The 10,040-nt window shown below is 46.5% G+C and overlaps 1 protein-coding gene across 1 annotated transcript; it reads right to left on the bottom strand.

Moving 5' to 3' along the window:
- Nucleotides 1-1,098: 1,098 nt before the first annotated feature.
- LOC145359878 (uncharacterized) lies at nt 1,099-9,067 on the bottom strand. The gene has a single exon (XM_080214703.1). It carries the CDS (start codon nt 9,065-9,067, stop codon nt 4,280-4,282), a length of 4,788 nt encoding a protein of 1,595 aa, XP_080070829.1. The 3' UTR covers nt 1,099-4,279.
- Nucleotides 9,068-10,040: the final 973 nt, after the last annotated feature.

Genomic DNA, 10,040 nt, shown 5'->3' with positions numbered 1-10,040 from the left:
AAGACTGGAAATTCTCAGCTAGTCTGACAGCATCTGTGGACAGAGAAGAGAACCGATGCTTTGAGCCTGGATCCAGATTCAAAACTTTGGCTCTATTCTCTCTCTACAGATGCTGTCAGATCTGCTGAGATTTTCCAGCAAGATAAAAGACTGGGTAATGTGCCTTGTTGATCTAAATGTCAGGAGACTTCAGGAAGCGTAGGGAGGACATATCTCTGTCTACATCAACAGGGGTGAAGTGGAACTGATCGAGTGCTTCAAGTTTCTAGGTGTCCACATCACCAACAACCTATCCTGGTTCCCTCATGCCAACGCTACAGTTAAGAAAGCCCACCAACGCCTCTACTTCCTCAGGAGGCTCAGGAAATTTGGCATATCCACTGCAACTCTCATCAAGTTTTACAGATGCACCATAGAAAGCTCCTTTCCTGGATGCATCACAGCTTGGTATGGTTCCTGCTCTGACCAAGACCATAAGTAACTATAAAAAGCCCAGTCCATCGCGCAAACCAGCCTCCCATCCATTGACTCTGTCTAAACTTTCGTTGCCTTGGAAAAGCAGCCAGCATTGTCAAGGCCCCCATGCATCCTAGATGTACACTCTTCCACCTTCTTCCATCTGGAAAAAGTCTGAGATCCTGTGCCAACTGACTCAAGAACAGCTTCTTCCCTGCTGCCAACAGACTTCTGAATGGACCTACCTTATACTAAGCTGATCTTTCTCTACACCTGTAGCTGTGATTGCAACACTACATTCTACATCCTCTCCTTTCCTTCTCTACAAATTACATGCTTTGTCTGTACAGTGTGCAAGAAACAATACTTTTCACTGTACACTAATACATGTGACAAGAATAAATCAAATCAAAATCAAATCAAATACTCACATTTAGTACCAGGGTTGTGACTGTTGTGTCATTTCACCCAGGTTGATAGCGCCTGAGAGTTTATGACCATGAATTGGAAGTGCATTTCGCAAGTAAGGCAGAGATTCCTCCATGAATTAGAACAGAGAGGTGACAAAGAACACAAACACATTCACCTAGCAAACCCTTTACAAAGCATGCAGGTGCTGGTTACATATATTTGAAATAAAAGTCTCTCAGGAGGTGTTTATTTGTTGTTCAACATAAAATGCAACAAGTTTTATACAAACCTGTGGAATATAATATTGATACAGTATCAGATACAAAAAAAAGTGCCACTATTTAGCACAAAATGAAAGCAAGGCTACAAATAGTGTTAGCACTTCCCAAAGCACAATTTCAATGGGTAACAGGATTCCATTTAAATATACACGATTCCACAATTCATATACTTGTACTAAAGTCACTACTGAACACACCGCACCTGTCACAGTCTAAAGAAATAGGAAACACTTACATTTAAATAGCACCTATCACCATCTCAGGACGTCCCCAAAGCACTGAACGGCCAACCGAGGCCTTCTGAAGCATCGCCACTGTTGTAATGTAGGAAAAATTGCCGCAATTTGTACACAGCAAGCTCCCAGAAAAATAAAAATAAATGACCAGACTATCTGTTTTAGCTGATGCCTGAAGGGTAAATACTGGCTCAGAGACTAGGCATTCTCTTACACTTTTCTTTGAAATAGTGCTATCGGATCTTTTATATTCACCTGAGAGAGCAGATAGGGCCTTAGTTTAACATCTGTTCAAAAGAGCAGCACCTCTGCCAATGCAGCACTCCCTCAGCCCTACACTGAAGCATCAGTTTAGATTTTGCATTCAAGTGTCTGAGTTGGAGCTTGAACCATGCTCTAACAGACAGACAAGAGTGACATTACCGAGGCACAGAGTGCATTAAGGTACAAATAGCAAGCCGCATTTTAAAATCTTATACACATAACCCGAGATTCAATTTGTGCCAAGATATTTATTGCTGTCTGTCAACTATCTGCCTGTCACTAGGATTCTGGCAGCTGGCCTCCGCTTCAGTCAGTGCCAGGCCCAGAGTGCGAATATGCTCAAGCTATTTGACAATGGCAAGCATTGCAGCTCAATCTTATCCTGTTCTCACCCGGCAGAAGTGGGAATCATAGAAGGAAGAGGCCATTTGGCCTATTATGCCTGTACTAGCCCTTGGAACACCTGTAATGAGCAGATTCAGCCACTGTACCACAGTGTTGCAGACAAGGTCATGGATAAGTCAGAACAAAGTGCAACTCAGTGAGTCAACTCAGCATTAGGAGATTAGCTTTTGTGTCTTGAATCCATCCACAGGAATTAATTCTCTGTTATACACAGATTTTGGGCAACTAGTGAAAGAACCAGAGATGACCATGAGGGAAAAAGGTTTCCACAGCGAGTTGTAACTATGGGGAAAACACCATGTGAAAGGGTGGAGGAAATGGATTCAACAGCAACTTCCAAAAGATAAAAGGACAAATATTAGAAGGGGAAAGATTTGCAGGGCTAGAGGGAAAGGACACGGGAGTGGAACAGCTCTACCAAAGAGCCAGCACAGACATGATGGGCCGGATGGCCTCTTTCAGTGACGTATCATAATCTGTGCCATTTGTTAGCCAGTGAATTTCCTCTTCAGATATATTCCTTTACTGCTTGCCATCGGGTTTGCAACTTTGCTCAGAGTCCAACAGGGAACTATGGTAGTGATCACTGGGATTGGGCTAACCAAATAGCCAAGGAGAATGGTGAATGCAACACATGTTATGGTGTTCCTATGAGTGGTACAGTTGTCCGATTCCATGTCCATTAGGACAGGTGACAGGACTTGGAGCATTTCTATTAAGCAGTGGTGGTAGTTTCCTGACATCCCTGAGTCCAGCTTTCAATCCCAATCCAAACTCTTTAACAGGAAAGTCTCTCACTCTCTCTCACTCTCTCTCACTCTCTCTCTCTCACTCTCTCTTCCTCTCTCTCTCTGTCCTGGCTACAGAGGCAACTGTGCAAACTGAATCTTGGAAGGTTCACAGCAAACACAAGCTCACAGCAGTAAAGTATCTAGAGCATGTCAGGAATTGACCATTCCATTCACAAGGTTGGCACAGTGTCTTTGTTGGAAAGGTCACGCAGAAGGGAGTCTCGAAGCTTGGGGACAGATCGTTGCTCAGAGAAGAACGGGTTTTAATTTATGCTTCAGCTGTGCCATTCTCAACGTAGGATTGCTCGCTGCTTGCAACTAGGCATTGAAGTGGAATCATGCACATACCTCACAATGATTAGTTGGTAAATAAACACCTAACAAGTGACAGGAAAGTCAACTGTATGGCATAGATTAGAAAACAAGTTATTTTCTGAACCTTAATTTTGGTTTCACAATCTCAACACACCAGTTCCACATGTTCCCACTTCCCTCACCCCACCCCAGTCCCTTGCAAAACTAAAAAAAACCTTTCTTGGCTCTATTTTACTCCCTCTTAAATCACTGATCTTTCCTACTCACACAGTATTTACCTACATGACAAATCACTGCACTTCGCTGTGTGAAGAACGTGGATATGTTTGGATCTTATATGAAAACTGTATATTACTGACACACAAATTGAGGTTACTATTGGTCATAACTGTTTCCATCAGTTGGGGCAATATTTGTGGAAAATTATATCCCGAACATCACTATCCTTAGTTCATATGAAGTGTACATTCCCAGCAATGCCTATATAAATGTTTAACTTTGCGTTGACTTGACTTACAAAATGAATTATAGAAACCTCAAAAAAAAGCACTTACTATTGACAAGTTTGTGAATTAAACATTATTTAAGAGTGACAGACATATTCAATGTGTCCTTTTTGCAGACATTGAGATGGAATCTGTTTAATGCCCAGTATTAATGAAAGTCAAGGGCATATTTTGCTCTTTTTTACTCTTTGTCAATAAAGCATTAATTTGCCATAGCTTTAAGAAACCTTTGATGTTATTCCTTTGTCGCCAAACTGCAGAGGCCAAAGTCTTTGAGCCCGTTCAGAGTATCTCAAGAGTTCCAGTGGATATGAAGGCAAAGTCAGGGTTTGATGAATTTGCCCCAGTTTGGTGGTTCAATGTTGCTGCAAGGAGCTTAGGGCCTCACAAAATGCTTCTCGACATCACTTGTATAAACCATGTTTGGACTTTGCCATTAACCTGTGTTCCTGGAGTGATATTGGAAAGATGTCCAGAGGAAAGTACTTCTTCAGTGAACGCCATTTGTCTCTGACGTGACCGTGTAGTTGAGTCCGCGGCCGATATTGAGATTCGCTTAGCTGCAGGTTCTGCATACCCGCCGTAGCCTGTCGTCAAATGTACCCGTTTAATTTTTACTCCACCATAAAACTGCTTGGCCTTCCATGGGGCAGAAGGTTGCTCAATCCATAACATTGTTGCATTGACCAAATACCTGCAGCTTTGCTGTCATTAGCTTCAGCACAAGATTTAGCTTGCATGGGCACTTGCTGCAGACCAGGCTGTCCTGGATTCGGATATATTGGCATACCTGTCGGAATATAGTACAGGTTCTCAATGTTTGCAGACTCAGCCGAAACGTTCCTCTGGGTGAACGGTTTATGTTGCTGTGAATCTGTTTTATCTTGTGAGGTACTTGGTTGGGACAATTGGCCTGGCATTTCCAGAGGTCTTTGAGAAGACACAGCAGGCCCTACAAACAACCCAGGATATGGCAAATTGGGCAAATAAGATGGGCTCATAACTCCCGCATTTAAAAGGTAAGGATGGAAAGGCACTTGATACACTCCACCATATGGGTGCTGAGGCATCACGACTTCCACATACTGCCCTGTTTCCGGATCCAACAACATTTTGCGAGGAGGTTGGACAGGTGCATCCACAAAGTAATATTTCCCAGTCTCTGGATCCACAAGCATTTTCCTCTGAGTTTGGGGATACGGAAAACAAGGCACATGTGGATTGTCCAAGTCTTGAGAAGATTGGGGAACTTCGCACGTTGTCTCTACAGAGTTTGGTGCCTTTGCAACTGGAGAGAACTGAAGTTGGGTTTGATTCAGAGAGGTGTAGCCTGGGTGCTGCACATAGGTAGCAGGGGCCTGTGCCTCCTGAGAAACCTGGTGAGAAATTGATTGTTTCTCTTGTCTTTGAGGGTCCACTGCCTCCACACTGCGCTGATGCTGAAAATAAGGGATTGTCGACGAAGGGGGATTTGTTTTGTAGGTGGCAGAGTGAGAAGAAGCAGCTGTTTGTCCCAGGTTGGGTACCTGTGCCTTCTGCTCCTTGAAAGGAATAGTAAGGTAGTTCACACTTTCTGAGGACAGTGGTGCTTGTTCTTGAGTGGCTGTCCCACCAGTGGGCTGCATTTCAACTGCAGAGGGGTTCAGCTTGCTCATATGTTCAGGTAATTTGACAACAGTATTTACTGGAGGAAGTGTCTTCACGGTAAGTTCTGCTGAACTTGAATGGATTTGTGAATTGGTCTGTTGATATGTCACTTTGGGTGTCGCTGTAGGGATATCGATGGCGAAGCCTTTTGAGTTACTGCCACTCTCAGGTTTGTGAGTAGGTGTCTTCACTGAGCTTGTTGCATTTTGCTGGTAATCTGTAGCTTTGACAGAGAATAAGGTTTGTTTATCTCTGGTGCTGACCGAAGAGGAAATGGAAGTTTGTGCAAGATGGTGCTTCACAGACGAAGGCTGTCTGTTTCTTGTTTTAACATCAGTAGGTTCCAAATTATTCTTGCTTTCTTCTTCCAAAATCAACGACAAGACGTAACTATCTTTGATTGGCTGCGATTCTTTTAACATTTTCATTCCTGTCTTGTCTGAAGCTTGTTCGGCCTTTCCCTTTTTAACTTGATTCTCAGACTCATTTACACTTTCTATCTTTGTCTCAGTTTTGCAAATGGACATCTTCATGCTCTCACTGCTCCCAGTGGAATAATCCTGCGGCATTTGTTGATTTTCCAGTCCAGTTAAGCTCTCATGAGCAGCCTTGGATTTTAACTTTTCTTCACTGGAGTTGCCCATCTTCTTAATTTGATTCTCCAGTCCAACTTGTATGTCTTTGACAGTTTCATATTTGCCCACTGATGATTTAATGACTTCGCTGTTTGAAATAGAATTACATGAGAATCTTTTTTCCTTTTGCCACCCTACATGCGTCGCATTTTTGGCATCACCCCGCCCCGGGAACTTTGAGATATCCACAGACTGCGAGAGTGAGCTACTCATCACTACACTCCTCTTCTCCAATCCACGCTGAATCTTCCCTACATCCTCACCCTTCCCAGTCAGTGATGGAATACCTTCACCACTGGGAGTAGAATTTCCAAACTGTTTACCCTTCTGCTGCACCTTGACTTGACTTTCTCTTGCACGCTCATCACTTCCTTTGACTTCTTCGATCTTTAAAACTGAATTTTCCAAAATGTTACTTTTATTTCCCAACTTTCTGATTTGGCCTTCCTTCTTCATTTCCCCTCTCCTGGCTAATTCTTGGGCTGTCTCACTGCTTGATGAAGACATCTTTGAGAGTGTTTTCTGATGATCCGATCTGGAGTCCACCTTTCTCTCTGACATTTCTTTACCTTTCGATATGTTTGTGCTGTTTGAGTTGGGGGTTGAAGTACCCACACGGTTGCTCCGGTTTTCCAATGTTATGGACTCAATCTTTTCAGCCAAAGTTTTGGTATCGTTATTCCTTGAAGCTGAAATTTTCTGGAGTTTATTTAGATTTTCTGATCTGTCTTGAACTTCATTTTTAGAATCACTTAGTCCATGTTTTAAACTCGCTCCCTCTTTGAGTGGGGTGACGGGTCCAGTCGGCTTTACTTGGCTGTGCAATTTCACCGGCCCCTCTTTCTTGGGAACAGTTTTGTTTGACACTTGACTCTCTTGCTTTGGAATGGATTCTGCTGAATCTTTCTTTGTTTTTTCCCCAACGCTCTCAACTTTATTACCCTTTGTGTGTGAATGTGGGAGAGAGTAATGATTCTGCATTCCAGCTGAGTGACCCCTTTTGACCTTATTGGACAATAAATTGCAATCTTCACTTGTTGAATACTGCTTAACCAGACGTAAACCTTGCTTTTCTTTTGTGTTCTTAATATCATCACTTATAGGAGATGTACTGCTGGCTTCCTTATTTGATGCAGACGTGATTTGTGGTTTGTCAACCTTGTTTTTCTTTTTGATGTTCTTCAAATCTGTTGACTGATTTGACACTATGTTCTCCCCTTTCTCAGTGTGTTTGCAAGCCTGGCTTTCACTCTCTGCTTTTTTAGGAGCACCTAAACTGTTTTTCTTTGAATCGGATGGAATCAATAGCTTGATATCAGAAGAATATAACCTGGAGGTGTCTGTACTCCCTGCATAGGTCCAATATTTCTTGTCTACTGATGAACTGCTGGAGATTTCTCTGTTACCTTTACAACTTACTGATTTACACTGGATGTAAATGGGCATGGCTGGGGTGCTGTCCACTGGTCCAGACTCTGTGGACAGCAGCGAGCCATCGGGGTGAAGAATTTGCGCGAACCCAGCAGGTTTGCCCTCAGTGCCACTGAAGCTTAACGCACCATAGGTGTTCTTCACGAGTTTGCGCACATCCCTCACCTGATGAATGGGACCCCTCACCCTTTGCTGTGCCAGGGAATCGCTCCTGTCAAACTGCGGCTCTGTCACCCTGCAATCATCCGTCTCAAACTTGAAGGAAGCGGGTAGGGTCTGGTACTTGGGGTCAAGAGTAATGATCTTACTGCGGGAGCCAATGTTTGGAGCCAGTTGTTCAACAGTTCCATAAGGGTCCACCTGCTTCTCCTGGCTGGTTCGACAAGCAGCTGTCAGCTTGGCCAGTTGTGGCATTAGGGTGTTCCTTGCTGCATTTCTTGAGTCTAAAGTGTTACCCAACTGCTTGTAAGTCCCTTTGTCTTCGTAAGGAGTTTGCTTGCTTCCCCCTGGGTAGCCAGTCTGCGTTAACTCTTTAGGAAGCTGTGGGAAACTTTCTAGATATCTGTCCTCAGGGGTGTGTTGTGGAGGGTCAGTTGGGGGGTTGCTGGAGTCACTGGCTAAAGGGTGGGTTTTCTCTGCACTTAGAGCCAGGGCTCTGGCGGGCTTTCCTCCCTTCTCTGGGTTACTATCCTTCCAGCTCCTGAACCCGCTGTTCTCACAGCGACTGTCCAGGGACAGGGGAGCCTCACCCTTCAGCGACCCGCCGCTGTCCTGCCGAGGAAGGACCCTCTTCCCATCCGCCAGCTCCGCGCTGAGTTCGCAGCTTCTCCGGCTGAGGTTGGCAGGGAAATCCTCCAGGGACACCTCGCTCTCTGACCTGGTCCCGGAGCCCTGGGGGGCTCCCAGCGAGGGGAACTCGAACTCGCGGAGCTGGGCTGAGGATGGGGTGGACGGGACTGAGGAGTGGGGGTCCTGGATGGCCCCTCTCTCCATCTTCAGCTCCTGCTCGAACTGCATCTTCTTGGAGATCACATTGGAGATGTGGCAGGACGCGAACTTGGCTTTCTTGGAGCATTCCTCCGCTGACTCTGTCCTCTGCAGCTGCCTGCCTCTGGCTCCAGCTGTGTCCTCCTTGCAGAGGGAGACCTCCTCCCTCTCCTGGGGCTGCTGGTCTCCCACCTCCGGGCAATCTGTGCCCCTGAACACGGTCAGCTCACTCCTCTCCCTCTTCTTGAACTGGATCTCCCTCTTGGGCACCGTCCGCTTCTCCCCTTTCTCCTCCTTCAAGCTCTCCACCACCACCACGTCCACCCAGTCCTCAAGCTGGCTTTGCCCCAGAGCCTGCCCGGGCACCCCCTCCCGGCTGGCAGCCTGGAGCCCCTGCACATTGCCACTGGCTTCACTCAACTCCACATAGGTGGACCACCGGTTGGTGCTGTCCTCGGACAGGGACAGGGAGAGCTCGGTGGATGCCCTGGGCTCCTCCAGCACCTCCATGTAGCTGCTGTGTGGACAGGCCAGGCTGCGGAAAGCTAAGGCGGTCAGCCTGCCAACCTCGTAATCCGTCTCGTCCAAGTCGCTCACCAGGCTGGAGGTCTCGCTCATGTAGTCGGCGCAAGTGTTGGCCACGGAGACCCGCGGGCCCCCGGCGAAATGCTCCCCAAATTCCTTCTTCTCAATCTGGAACATCTTTCCCGCCCCCCCCCCCCCACACCTGCCTCCTCCAACCCGGAGCTTTCCTGCTGGGGGTTGCTTGGGTCACCCCTTTACTGTGAGAGAGGCACAGAGACTGCACGACTCTCCTGGTCCTTCCCACCCCCACCCACCACCACCCTGCCCAGAGCTCCTGCACTATTCTGGGCACTGACTGACAGCTGAACCTGTCAGCATCCCTTTGCAGTTGTTGCTGTGTCTGTGTCTCCAACAACCTACCCTCCTCCTCCCCCCACTACCCCTTTCACTGGTGGATCAGATTCAATGCATTTGCTGACTACCCCTCCATTCTCAGAGTTAGCCTTTGCACTTGTCCAATCGTAATCAGCAAATGCCTTTCTTATTTATCCGGCTCTCTTGCAACTTGTTTATATATTTTTAAAAGTTATTCCTTTCTCAGAGCGGGCAGAGTGTCACTGGAGGATTTCCCTGCCAATCTCAGCCCCTAATCCATTTCCCTGGGCAGCACGGTGGCACAGCACTGCTGCCTCCCGGCGCCAGGGACCGGGGTTCGATTCCCGGCTGGGGCCAATGTCTGTGTGTGGAGTTTGCACGTTCTCCCTGTGTCTTTGCGTAGGTTTCCTCTGGGTGCTCTGGTTTCCTCCCGCACTCCAAAGATAGACGGGTTGGATGGATTGGCTGCGCTAAATTGCCCCTTTTCCGGCCACACTCGCCCCAAAACAGGAAAATCCCACCTGAGATCAACAGACCTTTGCATGGTCCCCCCTCCTCCCATCCGATACTGTTCCCATGGTGGGCAGGATGGAAAAATTCCCCTCTTGAGTGTCAGGAGGATTAGCAGGGTGAATACATGGGGTTACAGGATTAGGGCCTGGGTGGGATTGTTGTCTGTGTAGACTTAATGGGCCGAATGGCCTCTTTCTGCACTGTAAGGATTCTATGATGATTCTATAACATTTGCTTGTTCCAAACTCAATTTCAAATGGAA

This window comes from Carcharhinus amblyrhynchos, chromosome 29, assembly GCF_965287045.1.
Source record: "Carcharhinus amblyrhynchos chromosome 29, sCarAmb.v2.hapA, whole genome shotgun sequence".
Lineage (NCBI taxonomy): Eukaryota > Metazoa > Chordata > Chondrichthyes > Carcharhiniformes > Carcharhinidae > Carcharhinus > Carcharhinus amblyrhynchos.
The sequence above is the reverse complement of the archived record's forward strand: the minus strand, read 5'-3'. Positions and strand labels throughout refer to the sequence as shown.

Bases quoted from the DNA above. Each gene is read 5' to 3' on its own strand.
- LOC145359878 (XM_080214703.1), bottom strand. From the start codon at position 9,067: ATGTTCCAGATTGAGAAGAAGGAATTTGGGGAGCATTTCGCCGGGGGC.